A 19,323-nucleotide genomic window follows, 5' to 3' on the forward strand; every position below is an offset into this window, starting at 1 on the left:
AAGCTAACATACAAGTTCAACAGGTAATAGGGAAGGCAAATGGAATATTGGCCTTTATTTCAAAGGGAATGGAGTATAAAAATAGGTAAGGCTTGCTAGAACTATACAAGGCACTAGTTAGACCACACCTAGAATACTGTGAATGCTTTTGGTCACCTTATCTAAGGAAAGATATACTGGCATTGGAGGCTGTCCAGAGAAGGTTCACTAGGTTGATCCCGGATATGGAGGGATTTTCTTATGAGGAGAAGTTGAGTAGGTTGGACCTGTACTCATTGGAGTTTAGAAAAATGAGAGGCGACCTTATTAAAACATATAAAATTCTTAGGGGGCTTGATAGGGTAGATGCTGAGAGGTTGTTTCCCCTTGTGGGAGAGCCTAGGACCAGAGGGCATAATCTCAGAGTAAGGGGTTGCCCATTTAAGACAGAGATGAGGAGGAATTTCTTCTCTCAGAGGGTAGTCAATCTGTGGAATTCTTTACCACAGAGGGCTGTAGAGGCTGGGTCGTTAAATATATTCAAGGCTGAGATAGACAGATTTTTAATCAGTAAGGGTTATGGGGAAAATGCAGGAAAGTGGAGTTGAGGATTATCAGATCAGCCATGATCGCACTGAATGGCAAAACAGATTCGATGGGCTGAATAGCCTACTTCTGCTCCTACATCTTATGGTCTTAAGGTCTCACCCAGAGTAACTGTGTTCAGTTCTGGGCTCCCCACCTTTACTGGTCCTGGACGGGGTGCAGCACAGACTGGCCAGAATGACAACAGAGTTAAAAAGTTGCATAGACTAAGGCTTGTACTCCCTCAGGTTTAGAAGATTAAGAGGGATCTAACTGAGGTGTTTAAGATGATTAAAGAACCTGATAGGGTCGATAGGGAGAAACTATTTCCTCTGGTGGGGGGGGTCCAGAACAAGGAGCCAGATCCTTAAAATTCGAGCCGGGCCGTTCAGGGGTGATGTCAGGAAGCACTTCTTCACACAAAGGGGAGTAGAAATCTGGAACTCTTTCCCCCACAAAAAGCTGTTGAGGATGGGGGTCAATTGAAAATCTCAAAACTGAGTTTGAAAGATTTTTGCTTGTAAGGAGATTAAGGCTACAGAACCAAGGTGGGTAATTGGAGTTAAAATACAGATCAGCCATGATCTCATTGAATGGTGGAATAGGGTCAAGGGAGGGAGTGAATGGGACCTCTTCCTTTTCCTGTGTTTCTCTGGGACCTTAAAATTTATCAAAGGAAGGTGTGGGGAAATGTTTGGGGTAATGAGTCCAAAAAGCTCTAGAAGGACAAGATCTCAGTTTTAGCAGAGCTAGTTCTGATGCTCCTTTGCAAGTTAACACCTCAGTATTCCCACACTTTGAAGTCCTGCAGTGAGGGAGCCTCAGATTAGATCCACTCCAAAAGAGCCATATTTAATGAATTTATAAAATAACACAGCTGCTATCTTCACAGGAAAGTTCCCTGCAACTTTCCCTGCTGTCATGGCCACTATGCTGTCCCAGGATTGAGTTAAAGCCCTGGAATTGCAGAGACTCTGCTCCTGGCCTGGAGTCACACTCACTAGGAGCAGCAGTCAGAGACTCAGTGAAGAGCTCAGAACAGCTAGCTCACACTGCTCCTGTTTCTCTGGTCAGTACAATCAATAGGTCGCTGATTGATCACTAATCAGGAACACTAACCTTCAGCTCCAATTGTTAATTCCAGTTTCTGATGCACTAAGCGTCACATCGAGGCTGGTAAATTGCACAATGTACCCACCTACTATTTACTCTCACATTGCTTCTCCTCTCCATTCCCCTAGCTTCATTTACTCCATTTCTCTCATGTGTATTTTTAATGATCTAAACTGTGGCTCCTTGGGTGCACATAAAAGATCCCGTGGCCGCTATTTTGAAGAAGATCAGGGGAGTTCTCCCTGGTGCCTGGCCAATATTTAACCCTCAACCAAAACCTAAAAATAGATGACCCAGTTATTATCATATTGCAGGATTTTCCTGTGCGCTAACTGGCTGGCACGTCTCCCACACCTCAATAGTGACTTCACTTTAAAAGCCCTTAATTAACTTTAAAGCACATTGAGGCGTCCTGAGGCTGTGAAATGCAAAGCATTATTTCCTGGTGACAAAGCGTTAAAATGCTACTGGGGGTGAGGAGAGTGGGGCGGCAAAGTGTATGTCTGCTCAACTGTACATAGCCCCTGAGCTATAAACACCGTACGTTTTGTGTTTACAGAGACTCCTACAAACTCGACAATGAAGACATCAGAACCTCTCAATACTCCAATTTGGATATTTTACAGTATTATTGTCATAGGAATTTTGGGTACCGTCCTATTTCTTGTGCTGATCACATATTTCTGCATCAGAAACATTAATGGTGAGCATTCCGGTACAGTCAGTATCGCTGCCATTTTCATTGAATAACAGCTTTATTTTCAAATACACTTTTACTGCCGTTGACACATAGCTGCCTTTTCATTATTTTTCTAGAACCTCAAGAAACAAGAGAACCCACTGACAACTATCGAAGAAATGAATGTAATGTGAGTCTGGACTTTTTTCATTATTTCAGGCACTTTAGAGAGATAATGTAGAGCTGAAAGTCAAAGCAGTGCTTTTCTTCCTCCTCTGCTATGCCCCACACACTTAATTATGGAACCAAACAACATAGAAAAAGGCCATTTGGCCCATTGTGCCTTGTGCTGGCTCTATAAAGGAGCTATCCTCTTAGTCCCACTATCCCCCTCTTTCCCCAAAGCCCCCCAACCCTCCGAGATCTCTGGGCTCCTCCAATTCTAGCCTCTAGCTCATCTCGAATTTAAATAGTCCACCACTGGCGACCTTCAGCTGCCTGGGTCCTAAGGTCTGAAATTCACTCCCTAAACCTCTCCCCCTCTCTAACTCTCCTCCTTTAAGACACTCCTTAAAATCTACCTCTCCAGCCAAGCTTATGGTCATCTACCCTGATAGCCGCTAATGTAGCTCAGTGCCAAATAGTCTGATAATGCCCCTGTGATGCACCTTTGGGATGTTTCTCCATGTGGGAGGTACTATATAAATGTAAGCTGTTGTTATAGCCCTCCAAAATTCTTCCCCTTTAAGTATTCATCCAACTCCTTTTTAAAAGTTATTATTGAATCTGCTTCCACCATCCTCTCAAGCAGAACATTCTTGATCACAACAACTCGCTGGGTAAAAAAAAATTCTCCTCCTCTCCCGACTAGCATTTTTTTTGCTCATTTTCTTAAATCTTCGTCCTCTGATTACTAACCCAGTGCCACTGGAAACAGTTTCTCTTTACTTACTCTATCAAAAACCTCTCATGATGTTGAACACCTCTATCAAATCTCCCCTCAGCCTTCCCTGCTCTAAGGAGAACAATCCCAGCTTCTCCAGTCTCTCCACATTCACTCAAGTCCCTCATCCCTGGGAATGTTCCAGTCAATCTCCTGCGCATCCTCTCGGAAGCCTTCACAGCCTTCCTAAAGTATTTTGACCAGAACTGAACACAACACACCAGCTGAGGCCTAACCAGTGATTTATAAATGTTTAGAATTAATCCCTCAAAAGGGTGAAATCATAAGGGGGTAATTTTGACTGGAGCTGATTGTGTTAAATGGGCTTTTCCTCCTCCAGATGGTCCTGACACAATTTCTTGCTTTTGCTTCCACCTCCGTAACATTGCCCATCTCAAACCCTGCCTCAGCCCGTCGGCTATACTAAACCCCTCGTCAAATGTATCCAGACTAAATTATTGCAATGCCCTCCTGACTGCCACCCCACCCCTTTCCACCCATCACGCTCCCCACCCCCGCCCGTCTTTGCACTTTTCAGCTTCTATATACTTCAGCTCACCTGAAATTCTGCTGCATGTCCTTACTCGCAACCAGTCCCATTCAACCCACTGACCTGCATATGGCCCCGATACTAAAATTCCCACCCCCACAGATCCCTCCAAGCCTCTCACTCCCCCCTATCTCTATAATCTCTTGAGGCACCACAAGCTTCTAAGAGCTGGTGTTCCTCCAGGATAGATTGAACAGGCTGGGGCTCTTTCCCTAGAAAAGAGAAGACTGAGGGGTGATCTGATAGCAGTCTCTAAAATTATGAATGATCTCGGTATGAAAGATGGAGGGGAGATGTTTCCACGTAAGCGCCATAAACATAAGATAGTAATGAATAAATCCAATAGGGAATTCAGGAGGAACTTCTCGACCCAGTGAGTGGTGAGAATGTGGAACTGATTGCCACGTGGCGCAGTTTAGGTGAATAGTATAGATACATTTAAGGGGAAGTTGGATAAACACGTGAAGGAGAAAGGAATAGAAGGATATTCTGGGAGGATGAGATGAGGAAGGATGGGAGGAGGTTCACCTGAAGCATAAACACTGGCATAGTTGGGTTGAATTGTCATTTTTCTGTGTTTTAAATTTTATGTAAAAAAAATAGTAAGGGAAGAGGCTGCCTATTAAAGGTTGTCTTAAGTGACTCTTACATGTGAGGAAGAACATAATATATGTGCATCATTTATTTCCCAGTATGAGATATTATGGTTTGACGGAATGATGATCGAGAACCAAGCTGAATACAGAAGGGGAGGTGAAGAAGCAAATAAGAGAAGCGAAGAGGGATTATGAGAAAAGAATGGCAGCCAACATAAAGGGGAATCCCAAAGTCTTCTATAGGCATATACATAGTGAAAGGGTGATAAAAGGAGGAGTAGGGCCGATAAGGGACCAAGAAGGGGATTTTCACATGGAGGCAGGGGGCATGGCTGAGTGTTAAATGAATACTTTGCACCTGTCTTTACCAAGGAAGCAGATGCTACCCAGGCCATGGTGACGGAGGGGGAAACTCTGTCACTAGAAGGGTTCAAAATTGATAAGGAGGTGGCATTGGAGAAACAGTCGGTACTTAAAGTTGACAAGGCACTGGGACGAATAAGATGCAAAATGGGTTGTAAGGATAAGCCCAGCAATTACAGACCAGTCAGTTTAACTTCAATGGTGGAGAAGCTTCTAGAAACAATTATTCAGGATAAAATTAATAGTCACATGGAAAAATGTGGGTTGATTAGGAAGAGCCAGCATGGATTCTTAAAGGAAAATCATGTTTAACTAACCTGCTGGAGTTTTTTGAAGAAATAACAGAGAAGGTTGATGAGGGTAATACTGTTGATGTCCTATACATGGACTTCCAAAAGGCATTCGATACAGTGCTGTACAACTTATGAGCAAAGTAATAGCTCATGGAATAAAAGGGAAAGTAGCAACATGGGCACAAATTTGGCTGAGTAAAAGGAAACAGCAAGTAATGGTCAATGGATATTTTTTGGGCTGGAGGAATGTTTGTAGTAGAGTTCCCCAGGGTTCAGTTTTGTGACCCTTGCTTTTCCTGATAGATATTAATGATCTAGACCTTGGTGTGTAAGGGACAATTTCAAAGTTTGCAGATGGTGCAAAACTTGGAAGCATTGTCAACTGTGAGGAGGACAGAATAGAGCTTCAAAAGGACATAAACAAGTTGGTGGAGTGGGTAGATAGGTGGCTGACAAAAGTTCAATGCAAAGAATTGTGTCTCCATGTAGGAAGAACATGCAGAGACAATATAAAATAAGGGGTACAACTCTAATGGGTGTGCAGGAGCAGAGGGACCTGGTTGTATACGTGCATAAGTCATTGAAGGTGGAAGGGCATGTTGAGAGAGCATGTTAATGAAGCATACAGTATCCTAGGCTTTATTAATAGGGGCAAAGAGTACAAGAGTAAGGAGGTTATGCTGAACTTATATAGAACACTAGTTAGACCTCAGCTGGAGTATTATGTACAGTTCTGAGCACCACACTTTAGGAAGAATGTGAACACATTGCAGAGATCGCAGAAGAGGTTTACAAGAATGGTTCCAAGGATGAGAAACTTCAGTTATGAAGATAGATTGGAGAAGTTGGTACTGTTCTCCTTGGAGAGCAGAAGGTTAAGCAGAGATTTGATAGAGGTGTTCAAAATCATGAGGGGGCTGGACAGAGTAGATAGGGGGAAGCTGTTCCCACTCATAAAAGGATTGAGAACGAGAGGGCACAGATTTAAAGTGATTTGCAAAAGAAGCAAACGTGATGTGAGAAAAAACTTTTACACACACAGTGAGTGGTTTGGGTCTGGAATGCACTGCCTGGGAGTGTGGTGGAGGCAGGTTCAATCAAAGCATTCAAGAAGGCATTAGATGATTATTTAAATAGACACAATGTGCAGGGGTATGGGGAAAAGGCAGGAGAGTCATATTGCTTATTCGGAGAGCCGGTGCGGACACGATGGGCCGAATGGCCTCCTTCTGCACTGTAACAATTCTGTGACTCTGTGAGAAGGTGTGAGACTATTAAAGGTTTGGAAGACTACAAAAGAGTTCTTATCTTAAAGCAGAGGGTAACTAGGGCTCTCCCAAGCTAAAACCTCATTCATTATTGGTTAACTATATTGTGAATTTTTATATTCTAAACAAATTATAATTATTAAATTTTATTTCCAGTTCCATCGCTGTAGATCTGAGGCAAAGAATTGAGGGAGATTCAGCACAGTGCACCTATCAGGTCTTCGATCATAGCGTTCAGCCACTTAGATACTTACTTTAGCCTTACTCATAGATTTAGTTGTTTTGGTAAAACTTTTATCTAGGCTGATTCACACAGCAGCTGCTGAATAGGGAGTTGAAAATTTTGGGTCCTTTTTTCATTGGAGGAATGAAATTTAAAGACTGACCTGATAGAGGTCTTCCTGACTGTGAAGAGTTCTGTTGGATAAATAATGATAGATTATTTCCATGGAAATGATACAAGAAAACACAAATTGATGATAATTACAGCAAGAATTGATGGGGATGTTTTCCAACAACACCTTTACACAAAGGGTCATTAGCATGTAAAAATCTCAGCCACAAACTAGAAAATGTAAGTGTATGGGCAGTGAGGGGGAGAGTGGGATTAGACTGGGTGGGATATTAAAGGGTGCGGGGAGTGAGGGGGAGAGTAGGATTAGACTGGGTGGGATATTAAAGGGTGTGGGCAGTGAGGGGGAGAGTGGGATTAGACTGGGTGGGATATTAAAGGGTGTGGGCAGTGAGGGGGAGAGTGGGATTAGACTGGGTGGGATATTAAAGGGTGTGGGGAGTGAGGGAGAGAGTGGGATTAGACTGGGTGGGATATTAAAGAGTGTGGGCAGTGAGGGGGAGAGTGGGATTAGACTGGGTGGGATATTAAAGAGTGTGGGGAGTGAGGGGGAGAGTGGGATTAGACTGGGTGGGATATTAAAGGGTGCGGGGAGTGAGGGGGAGAGTGGGATTAGACTGGGTGGGATATTAAAGAGTGTGGGGAGTGAGGGGGAGAGTGGGATTAGACTGGGTGGGATATTAAAGGGTGTGGGGAGTGAGGGGGAGAGTGGGATTAGACTGGGTGGGATATTAAAGGGTGTGGGGAGTGAGGGGGAGAGTGGGATTAGACTGGGTGGGATATTAAAGGGTGCGGGGAGTAAATGGGAGAGTGGGATTAGACTGGGTGGGATATTAAAGGGTACGGAGAGTGAGGTGGAGATTGGGATTAGACTGGGTGGGATATTAAAGGGTGCGGGGAGTGAGGGGGGAGAGTGGGATTAGACTGGGTGGGATATTAAAGGGTGCGGGGAGTGAGTGGGAGAGTGGAATTAGACTGGGTGTGATATTAAAGGGTGCGGAGAGTGAGGTGGAGATTGGGATTAGACTGGGTGGGATATTAAAGGGTGCAGGGAGTGAGGGGGGAGAGTGGGATTAGACTGGTTAGGATAGTAAAGAGTGCAGGGAGTGAGGGGTAGAGTGAGAATAGACTAGGTAGGATATTAAAGGGCACAGGAGTGAGGCGGAGAGGGGGATTTTTATATTCATTCCCGGAATGTGGGCTTCGCTGGCTGGGCCAGCATTTATTGCCCATCCCTAATTGCCCTTGAGAAGGTGGCGGTGAGCTGCCTTCTTGAACCGCTGCAGTCCATGTGGTGTAGGTACACTCACAGTGCTGTTAGGGAGGGAGTTCCAAGATTTTTGACCCAGCGACAGTGAAGGAACTGTGATATATTTCCAAATCAGGATGGTGAGTGACTTGGATTGGAACTTCCAGGTGGTGGTGTTCCCATGTGTCTGCTGCCCTTGTCCTTCTAGATGGTAGTGGTCATGGGTTTGGAAGGTGCTGCCTAAGGAACCTTGATGAATTCCTGCACTGTATGTTGTAGATGGTACACACTGCTGCTATTGTGCATTGGTGGTTAAGGGAGTGAATGTTTGTGGATGTAGTGCCAATCAAGCGGGCTGCTTTCTCCTGGGTGGTACCAGGCTTCTTGAGTATTGTGGGAGCTGCACTTATCCAGGCAAGTGGGGAGTATTCCATCACACTCCTGACTTGTGCCTTGTAGATGGTGGACAGGCTTCGGGAAGTCAGGAGGTGAGTTACTCGTCACAGGATTCCTAGCTCCTGACCTGCTCTTGTAGCCATAGTATTTATATGGCTAGTCCAGTTCAGTTTCCAGACAATGGTAACCCCCAGGATGTTGATAGTGGGGGATTCAGTGATGGAAATGCCATTGAATGTCAAGGGGCGATGGTTAGATTCACTCTTGTTGGAGATGGTCATTGCCTGACACTTGTGTGGCACAAATGTTACTTCCCACTTGTCAGCTCAAGCTTGGATATTGGTCTTGCTGCATTTGGACATGGGCTGCTTCAGTGTCTGAGGAGTTGCGAATGGTGCTGAAGTTTGTGCAATCATCGGCGAACATTCCCAATTCTGACCTTATGATGGAAGGAAGATCATTGATGAAGCAGCTGAAGATGGTTGGGCCGAAGACACTACCCTGAGGAACTCCTGCAGTGATGTCCTGGAGCTGAGATGCCTGACCTCCAACCAGCACAACCATCTTCCTTTCTGCTAAGTATAACTCCAACCAGTGGAGAGTTTTCCTCCTGATTCCCTTTGACTTAAGGTTTGTTCGGGCTCCTTGATGCCACACTCGGTCAAATGCTACCTTGATGTCAAGGGCAGTCACTGCCACCTCACCTCGGGAGTTCAGCTCTTTTGTCCATGTTTGAACCAAGACTGTAATGAGGTCAGAAGCTGAGTGGCCCTGGCAGAACCCAAACTGGGCGTCAGTGAGCAGGTTATTGCTAAGCAAGTACCACTTGATAGCATTGTTGATGACCCCTTCTATTACTTTAGTGATGATGGAGAGTAGACTAATGGGGCAGTAATTGGCCGGGTTGGATTTGTCCTGCTTTTTGTGTACAGGACATAGCTGGGCAAATTTCCACATAGCCGGGTGGATGCCAGTGTTGTAGCTGTACTGGAACAGCTTGGCTAGGGGCGAGGCAAGGTCTGGAGCACAAGTCTTCAGTACTATTGCTGGAATATTGTCAGGGTCCGTAGCCTTTGCAGTATCCAGTGCCTTCAGCCGCTTCTTGATTTCACGTGGAGTGAATCGAATTGGCCGGAGACTGGCATCTGTGATGCTGGGGACCTCCGGAGGAGGCCGAAATGGATCATCCACTGGGCACTTCTGGCTGAAGATTGTAGCAAATGCTTCAACCTTACCTTTTGCACTGATGTGCTGGGCTCCCCCATCATTGAGGATGGGGATATTCGTGGAGCCTCCTCCTCCACTGAGCTGTTTAATTGTCCACCACCAGTCACAACTGGATGTGGCAGGACTGCAGAGCTTATATCTGATCCGTTGGTTGTGGGATCACTTAGCTCTAGCATTTGCTGCTTATGGTGTTTGGCACACAAGTAGTCCTGTGTTATAGCTTCACCAGGTTGACACCTCATTTTTAGGTATGCCTGGTGCTGCTCCTAGCATGCCCTCCTGCACTCTTCATTAAACAAGGTTGATCCCCTGGCTTGATGGTAATGCTAGAGTGGGGGATATGCTGGGCCATGAGGTTATAGATTGTGTTTATATACAATTCTACTGCTGCTGATAGCCCACAGCGCCTCGTGGATGCCCAGGCTTGAGTCGCTAGATCTGTTCGAAATCTATCCCATTTAGCACAGTGGCTGTGCCACACAACACGATGGACGGTATCTTCAATGTGAAGTTGGGACTTCATCTCCACAATGACTGTGCGGTGGTCACTCCCACTGTTACTTTCATGGACAGATGCATCTGCGGCAGGCAGGTTGGTGACGATGAGGTGAAGTATGTTTTTACCTCCAGTTGGTTCTCTCAGCACCTGCCACAGGCCCAGTCTAGCAGCTATGTCCTTTAGGATTTGGCTAGCTCGGTCTGTAGTGGTGCTACCGAGCCACTCTTGGTGATGGACATTGAAGTCCCCCACCAAGAGTACATTCTGTGCCCTTGCCACCCTCGGTGCTTCCTCCATGTGATGCTCAACATGGAGGAGCACTGATTCATCAGCAGGAGGTTTCCTTGCCCATGTTTGGCATGATGCCATGAGGACTCCCAGGGCAACTCCCTCCCGACTGTTTACCACAACCACCACCTCTGCTGGGTGGGACAGGACATACCCATGGACGGTGATGGTGCCTGGGATTCCATGAGTATGGGTATATCAGGCTGTTGCTTGACTAGTCTGTGAGATAGCTCTCCCAATTTTGGCACTAGCCCCTAGATGTTAGTAAGGATGGCTTTGCACAGTCAACGTGGCTGAGTTTGCCATTGTTGTTTCTGGTGCTTAGGTCAATGCCAGGAGGTCTGTCTGGTTTCATTCCTTTTTTGAGGCTTGCTAGTGGTTTTGATCGTGGCTTGCTCGGCCATTTCAGAGGCCATCTAAGAGTCAACCACATCGCTGTGGGTCTGGAGTCACATGTGGTCCAGACCAGGTAAGGACGGCAGATTTCCTTCCCTAAACCAGGTGGGTTTTTACGGTTTTTGGCAGATTAATTCCAGATTTTTTATTGAATTCAAATTTCACCATTTGCTGTGGTGGGATTCAAACCTGGGTACCCAGAGCATTACCCTGGATTTCTGGGTCCAGCGACAATACCAGTATGACATCATCTGGGTGGGATATTAAAGGGTGCGGGAAGTGAGAGGGAGAGTGGGATTAGACTGGATGGGAAATTAAAAGATGTGGGGAGTGAGTGGGAGAGTGGGATTAGACTGGGTGGGATATTAAAAGATGTGGAGAGCGAGGGGGAGAGTGGGATTAGGCTGGGTGAATATTAAAGTGTGTGGGGGAGTGAGGGGGAGCGTGGGATCAGACTGTGTACCCCATGGCTCAGTGGGTAGTACTCTTGCTTCTCATTTAGAAGGTGTGGGTTCATGTCCCACTTCAGAATCTCTGCTGCTACATCTTCACCATCAAACTCTAATCTCCAAGCATCCCATGCAGGGTCATTTCACCAAATGCCACATCTGGAACAGTCAGCAGATTCATACTAAAACCAGGGGTTAGGCTGTCAAATGGCCAATAGACAACAGTCTGGCTAATACTGTTAAAAGGCAACCAATATCAATAAAAACAGATTATCTGGTCATTATCACATTGCTGTTTGTGGGATCTTGCTGTGCACAAAATTGATTATTACATGTCTGTCAGTACAACACTTGAAGAAAATCGCTTAGCAATAAATCACTTTAGTCCATCCTGACATGATAAAAGGTGATATACAAATGCAGGGCTGTGTACAAGTATATGTACAACAAAAAAGGATGGCAGGTTATAAGGTTGAGAATGGACACAAGTCATTAGCAGCCTGTTACTGGGTGCATTTCTTTTGCTGAAATTAAGAATCTCTTCTGCAAATGGCTCCTGGTTATGTTGAATGAAATGTTTCATGATGTTACTTTAGAATTTTGCTGGGTTTCCTTCACCCAAAGCTTCACAGGCTTTTGCCTTGTTGAAGGTTTTAGCAGAGGTGCTCGAGATAATCACGCACAGTGCTCCATGTACCTGCTCCTGGGGAAAAGTATCTCACCGCTCCATATTCCTTACCATCTCCACATGAAGAGAAGTGGAAATCTGGAACTCTGTCGCCCCCAAAAAACTGTTGAGGCTGGTGGGTGGGGTGGGGGTGGGGGTGGGGGGGGAACTCAATTGAAAGTTTCAAAACTGCAATTGGTAGATTTTCATTGGGTAAGGGAATGAAGGGTTTTGGGGAGATAGTGGCATGGTGGTAATGTCACTGGCCTAGTAATCCAGCAGCTCAGGTTAATGCTTTGGGGACATGGGTTCAAATCCCACCACGGAAGCTGGTGGAATTTAAATTCAATTAATAAATCTGGAATATAAACTAGTCTCAGAAATGGTGAACATGAAACTAGAGAAGGAAATCTGCCTTCCTTACCTGGCCTGGCCTACATGTGACTCCAGATCTACAGTTAAGTGATTGACTCTTAACTGCCCTCTGAAATGGCCCTAGCAAGCCACTCAGTTCAAGGGCATTTAGGGATGGGTAACAAATGCTGGCCTTACCAGAGGCACCCACATCCCATGAAAGAAAACAAGGTGGGGTTGATGGAGTTAAAATACCAATCAGCTGTGATCTAATTGAATGGTAGAACAAGATTGAGGGGCCTAATGGCCTCCTCCTACTCCTATGTTTGTTTCTGTCTGAAAGATGGGCTGGGATATTCTGACCCCTCCTGCCGGCAGGATTGTCCAGTCCCGGTGAAGCGAATGGACGTTTAGACGGCTCGCTGCATTTCCTGGCCCCTCGGCCATGGCGATGGGACCGGAAAATTCCGCCAGGATTTTCAATTGAACAATTCCACAAACATTCTGAAACATTCGGGACATCTGGGATTTATATTATACAATCTGCTTTTAGTAGATAAGATATCATTAATGCAGCAAACCTTATTGCTCAGCTTGTTTGAAACCAAGTATTTATTATTCAAGTTAACAGTTCTCATTCAGCGCTGTGTCTCATTAGTATACGAAGATATGAATTAGGAGCAGGAGTCGGCCACTCAGCCCCTCGAGCCTGCTCCTCTATTCAATAAGATCATGGCTGATCTGATTTTAACCTCAACCCCACATTCCTGCTTATCCCCGATAACCTTTCACCCCCTTGTTTATCAAGAATCTACCTACTCCTGCCTTAAAAATATTCACAGACTCTGAATCAACCACCTTTTGAGGAAGAGAGTTCCAAAGACTCACAAGCTTCTGAGAGAAAAACATTTTCCTCATCTCTGTCTTAAACGGACAACCCCTTATTTTTAAACAGTGACCCCCCCTAGTTCTAGATCCTCCCACAAGAGGAAACATCTTCTCCACATCCACCCGGTCAAGTCCCCCTCAGGATCTTACATGTATACGAACATACGAATTAGGAGCAGAAGAAGGCCATACTGCCCATTGAGCCTGCTCCGCAAATGATAAGATCCTGGCTGGTCTGATGGCGGCCTCAACTCCACTTTCCTGTCTTGCGCCCGACTATACCCATTGAGTCCCTTGTCAGTCAAGATCCTGACACACTGAACGACTGGAGAGCACCAGTCCCCCACTATTCCCGCCAATCTGCGCTTTCTTTCTTACAGACAGATACCATGGTGCAAATTAACATATGGTACAACTCGCTATAATTGACACATGAAATATCCAGTGGTTGCAACGGAAGTTTGTTCTCACATTTGTGCAAGAGGAGTGCACATATCGATTCAGAATATATCCAGCGCTGCTGAGTTCTGGGGTTGGAAATTTAAACTATCTCAGCAATGTGCTACAACTGGGGTTTTTGGGGAGTGACAAAAGTTAAGCAATGCAGTTCCTGTTCCCAGCATTGCAACATTACTTCCCTTTGGTTTCTACGTTTTACATAATAAATACCCCTCTGAAATATAGGAACAGTATATTTATATATACATATATATTGTCTGCGTAAAAACTCATTGCTTCTTTTTTCTCATTTTTAAGGCTATGACTGAAATTAATGGCAAATCTACAATCTATGAAAACATGAATGAATGTTCTGAAGACATTGGCTCTGCAATTCCAAATTCATTAACTGTTAATAATTGCAATTCTCCTGGAAATCACGGAAATGATACTTACTGCTCCAAAACAGCTCCAAACAATACAATTATTTATGCTTCATTGAACACATCCATGTTATGCAGAAAGTCATCAACCACTATCCCGAATGAAGAAGATACGGAATACGCTGCCATAAATATTAAAAATTAAACAATATTTCTTTATTTAAAAAAGAGATGGCACCATTGGACAAGGACAGCCTTTTGCTACAATTGCTTTTAGACTCGCTGGGTCTGAGGGTCCTAACTATTTTTTCAGGTGTTCCATTCCACGTGCTACCTTAGAGCTAATTTGATCCCTTCTGTGATGTTCGGGATCTATAAAGGACATCTCTCCATACCTTCCTGTTAATGGGCCTGCTGTCAATGAGCAGGAAAGAGTGCAATTGTTGGCTTACCTTCACTTCTACCAATTCTAACACTGAGCCAGAAAATGACATTTTTTTACTACACTGGTTTCAGACACTTGACACAAGAAAGAGACTAATTTTCAGAGCATCGAACACTGTTTTCACAAAAATAATGACCCGTGTCGGAAGCTATTTGTATATTTTATGTTTTTTTAACTAAATTAGGCAATGAATATACATGGGACTTCTGAACATATGCTTTCGATTTTTGTAAAATGTAAAGTTTAGAAGAATGATTTTCATTTGCCTGTGCTAAACTTGGACTTCTTACACAATAATTATTTAACACATGCATTTAAAACAAATATTTTTAATGATTAATATTAAATGGATTAATATTGAAAGAATTTACATTGTGTTAAATGGAATGAACTAGATGTTAAACTGAGGCTCCGTCTGCCCCCTCAGGTGGATGTAAAAGATCCCAAGGCCACTATGACAAAATTGAGCAAAGGAGTTTTCCCCAGTGTCCTGGTCAATATTTATCTCTCAGTCAACATTACCAAAAAACAGACTATCTGGTCATTGTCATAGAAACCTAGGCCAGGATTTTCCCGTCGGCGATTTGGGGGCGGGGCCCGCTCGCCGACGGGAAAATGACACGGGATGACGTCGGGAGGAATCTCCGACGTCATCCCGGTCCCTTTAAAGTTTCAGGAAGGCGGGTGGACAGTGAAATCAGCTGTCCGCCCGCCAATCTGTCAATGGCCAATTAAGGCCATTGACAGGCTCATTAAGATTGTTAAAGACCTGCCCGTCCAACCTTAAGGCTGGCGGGCAGGCCAGGAGCTTCCCACTGGCAGGGTGAGGTTTCATGTCCGTTTTTAAAAAGTTTCATGAAGTTAATGTGTTTCTTATTAACATGTCCCAGCTCATGTGGGGGACATGTTAATAATTTTAATAGTTTTCTGTTTTTGGTGTTTTTTAACCTGTCGGTAATCTCCCTGAGACAGCACTTGGTCTCAGGGAGCAGTGTGCGCATGCGCAAAAGAGTGCACTTTGACAGATGGGGAATCCCTTCTTCCACCCCCGCCCCCCACCCACCCGCACAGGAGGCGCATAGCGCATAGCGCTTCCTGTCGGGCAGGCCGCTGGGTGGGCCTTAATTGGCCCACCCACTCAAAATGGCGGCGAGCCCTGTTTCGGTGGTGGGGGTCGGCTGTCTGCCCGTCACCGAGCCGGTGGGGCCCACATGCCCATCGAGGGCTAAATTCTGCCCATAGAAAATAGAAGCAGGAGTAGGTCATACGGCCCTTTGAGCCTGCTCTGCCAATCAATATGATCATGGCTGATCCTCTATCTCAACGCCATATTCCCGCTCTCTCCCCATACCCCTTGACGCCTTTATAGTCTAGAAATCTATCTATTTCCTTAAATATGACTTGGCCACCACAGCCTTCTGAGATTTCGAATTTAGATTCTAGCCTTGGTCACCCTGCAGCCATGTCTCTGTAATTGCAATCATACCATAGCCGTTTACACCTATTTGTGCTGTTAATTCATCTACCTTATTGCAACTGCTCCATACATTCAGATACAGTGCCTTTAGACTTGTATTTTTACACTTTTTTGTACAATGACCCTATTTGTTGCTAGACTCTGTTTCCTCTGCCTTCCCACTTCTGTCTTTTATTTCCATCTTTGTTTCCCTCTCTTGTGACTCCCCACTCAGGTTCCCACCCCCTGCCACTCTAGTTTAAACCACCACCCCGCCCCCCCGCCCCACCCCACAGTACTAGCAAATACTCCTGTGAGGATATTGGTCCCAGTCCTGCTGGGGTGGAACCTGTCCAGCTTGTACAGGTCCCATCTTCCCCAGAATCAGTTCCAATGCCTCGGGAATCTAAATACCTCCCTCCTATACCATCTCCCCAGCCACCCATTCATCTGGTCTATTCCCCTATTCCTGATCTTGCTAGCACATGGCACTGGGAGTAATCCTGAGATTACTACCTTTGAGGTCCTGCTTTTTAATTTATTTACTAGTTCCCCATATTCTGCTTGCAGGACCTCATCCCTCATTTTACCTATATCGTTGGTGCCAATATGGACCATGACCTCTGGCTGTTCACCTTCCTCCTTCAGAATGTCCTGCAGTTGCTCAGTGACATCGTTAACCATAGCACCCGCGAAGCAACATACCATCCTAGTGTCATGTCTGCTGCCGCAGAAATGTCTCTGTTCCCCTTACGATAGAAACCCCTATCACTATTGCTCTCCCACTCTTTTTTCTAGCCTCCCACCGCCCCCACCCCTGTGCAGCTGAGCCACTCGTGGTGCCATGGACTTGGCATTCGCTGCATTCCCCTGAGAAACCACCTCCCCCAGCAGTATCCAGAACAGAAAATCTGTTAGCGAGGGAGATGGACCCAGGGGACTCCTGCACTACCTGCCTAGTGCCGTTACTCTGTCTGGTGGTCACCCATTCCCCTTCTGTCTGTGCACTCTATACGTGCGGTGTGACTACCACACTCTATGTGCTATCCACGAAGACCTCAGACCTGTGGACACTCCACAGTGACTCCAGCTGCTGCTCCAGATCCGAAACTCGGATTTTAAGTGGCTGCAGCTGGAGGCATTTCCTGCACATGTGGTCACCATGGACACTGGAAGTGTCCCTGACTTCCCACATTGCACAGGAAGAGCATTCCACGTGACCGAGTTGCCCTCCCATGACTTGCCCTTAAATTACTCCCTTTACTTTTACTTCCTCTAGTAATAATATTAAGGACAGTAGAAATACTCACCAAGTCCTACTTACCAAGACCTCTGCTCTTCTTTCTGAGGAAAGGTAGAAAACGAAAAGAACACCTTCCCTCTTCAGTGAACTCCCTCACTCACCAAACTCCAACTGAAGCACTCCAATGCAGTCTAAGACAGCCCCCAGTGCAGACAAGGTAGCACTGGAGATGGCCTGTTTTTATACCCCTTGAATCTAGCTTCTGTAAACCTGTTTAAGTCAGTAGCTGCAAGCAGAGCCTGAATGAGCCCTGTTTCAATGCTGGACTAAAAGTCACCTTCTCCCAACCCAAAGAGCACCTTTTAGTTAATTGCTTAACTAAAGAAAGACTAGACAGTAGATAGAAATTAACCCTTAAATTAAATTAACCCTTAAAACCCCTTCACTCAGCAAACTCCGACTCCAATGTTGCTATTTGGGGGATATTGCTGTATGTAAATTTTCACTATGTTTCCATTACAACAGTGACTAAACTTCAAAGGTATGTCATTGGCTGTAAAGCACTTTGGGACGTCCTGGGGGTATAAAAGATGCTATTTAAATGCAAGTTTCTTCTTTCCTTTAACTTCAAACCATCTCTCCACCAGCAAAAAAAATTATGGGAAATAAAACCTGATAAATGCCTCTCTGACCCCATGAGGTGATGAAACCTAATCCAGGTAATTACATTGATCATGTATATATTACCTGTATCTTATCTGCTTTTGATAACTTACAATCTGCTTCCTAATCGGAGCAAATCTTCATAGTTACAATTCCTGTCCAACAATCGATGGTATGTTACATGCGAACATACAAGCATATGAATTAGGAGCAGGAATAGGCCACTCAGCCCTTCGAGCCTGCTCCGCCATTTAATAAGATCATGGCTGATCTGATTTTAACCTCAACCCCACATTCCTGCTTATCCCCGATAACCTTTCACCCCCTTGTTTATCAAGAATCTACCTAGCTCTGCCTTAAAAATATTCAAAGACTCTGCTTCCACTGCCTTTTGAGGAAGAGAGTTCCAAAGACTCACGACCCTCTGAGAGAAAAAATTTCTCTTCATCTCTGTCCTAAATGAGTGACCCCTTATTTTTAAATGGTGACCCCTAGTTCTAGATTCTCCCACAAGAGGAAACATCCTCTCCACACCCACCCTGTCAAGACCCCTTAGAGTCTTAAAGTCAATCAAGTTGCCTCTCACTCTTCTAAACTCCAGTGGATACAAGTCTAACCTGTCCAATCTTTCCTCATAAGATAACCTGCCTATTCCTGGTATTAATCTAGCAAACCTTCTCTGAACTGCTTCTAATGCATTTACATCTTTATTTAAATAAGGAGATCAGTACTGTACACAATCCTCCAGATGTGGTCTCAACAATGCCCTGTACAACTGAAGCATAACCTCTCAACTTTTGTATTCAATTCCCCTCACAATAAATGATAACATTCTAGTAGCTTTCCTAATACTTGCTGCACCTGCATACTAACCTTTTTGTGATTCATGCACTAGGACACCCAGGTCCCTTTGATTCTCAGAGCTCTGCAATCTCTCATCATTTAAACAATATGCTTATGTTTATTCTTCCTACCAAATGAACAATTTCACATTTGATCACATTATACTCCATTTGCCAGATCTTTACCCATTCACTTAACCTATTTATGTCACTTTGTAGCCTCCTTAGGTCCTCTTCACAATTTACTTTCCTACCTATCCTTGTGTCGTCAGCAAATTTACCTTCAGTCCCTTCATCCAAGTCATTTATATAAATTGTAAAAAGTTGAGGCCCCAGCACAGATCCCTGTGGCACACCACTCGTTACATCTCGACAACCAGAAGAAGACCCATTTATGCCAACTCTGTGCTTCCTGTGAGCCAGCCAATCTTCTATCCATGCCAACATGTTACCCCCTACACCATGAGCTTTTATTTTCCGCAATAACCTTTGATGTGGCACTTTATCAAATACCTTCTGGAAATCTAAGTACAGTACATCCACCGGTTCCCCTTTATCCACAGCACATGTGACTCTTCAAAGAACTCCAATAAATTGATTAAACGTGATTTCCCTTTTACAAAACCATGTTGACTCTGCCTGATTGCCCTAAATTTTTCTAATTGCCCTGCTACAATATCTTTAATATTAGCTTCTAATGTTTTCTCTATGACAGATGT

The 19,323-nt window shown here is 44.8% G+C and overlaps 1 protein-coding gene across 1 annotated transcript in view; it reads left to right on the forward strand.

Annotated features, from left to right (window-relative positions):
- The window catches only part of LOC144682512 (B- and T-lymphocyte attenuator), a 43,633-nt gene extending 29,347 nt beyond the window's left edge, over positions 1–14,286 (forward strand). Inside the window, exons 4-6 of the mRNA XM_078544901.1 lie at positions 2,237–2,380; positions 2,494–2,546; positions 13,891–14,286. Coding sequence (XP_078401027.1) covers positions 2,237–2,380; positions 2,494–2,546; positions 13,891–14,160 — 467 coding nt within the window. The 3' untranslated portion in view covers positions 14,161–14,286. The remainder of the gene's footprint in view (positions 1–2,236; positions 2,381–2,493; positions 2,547–13,890) is intronic.
- The last annotated feature ends 5,037 nt before the right edge of the window (positions 14,287–19,323 follow it).

Source organism: Cetorhinus maximus, chromosome 7, assembly GCF_964194155.1.
Source record: "Cetorhinus maximus chromosome 7, sCetMax3.hap1.1, whole genome shotgun sequence".
Taxonomy (NCBI): Eukaryota; Metazoa; Chordata; class Chondrichthyes; order Lamniformes; family Cetorhinidae; genus Cetorhinus; species Cetorhinus maximus.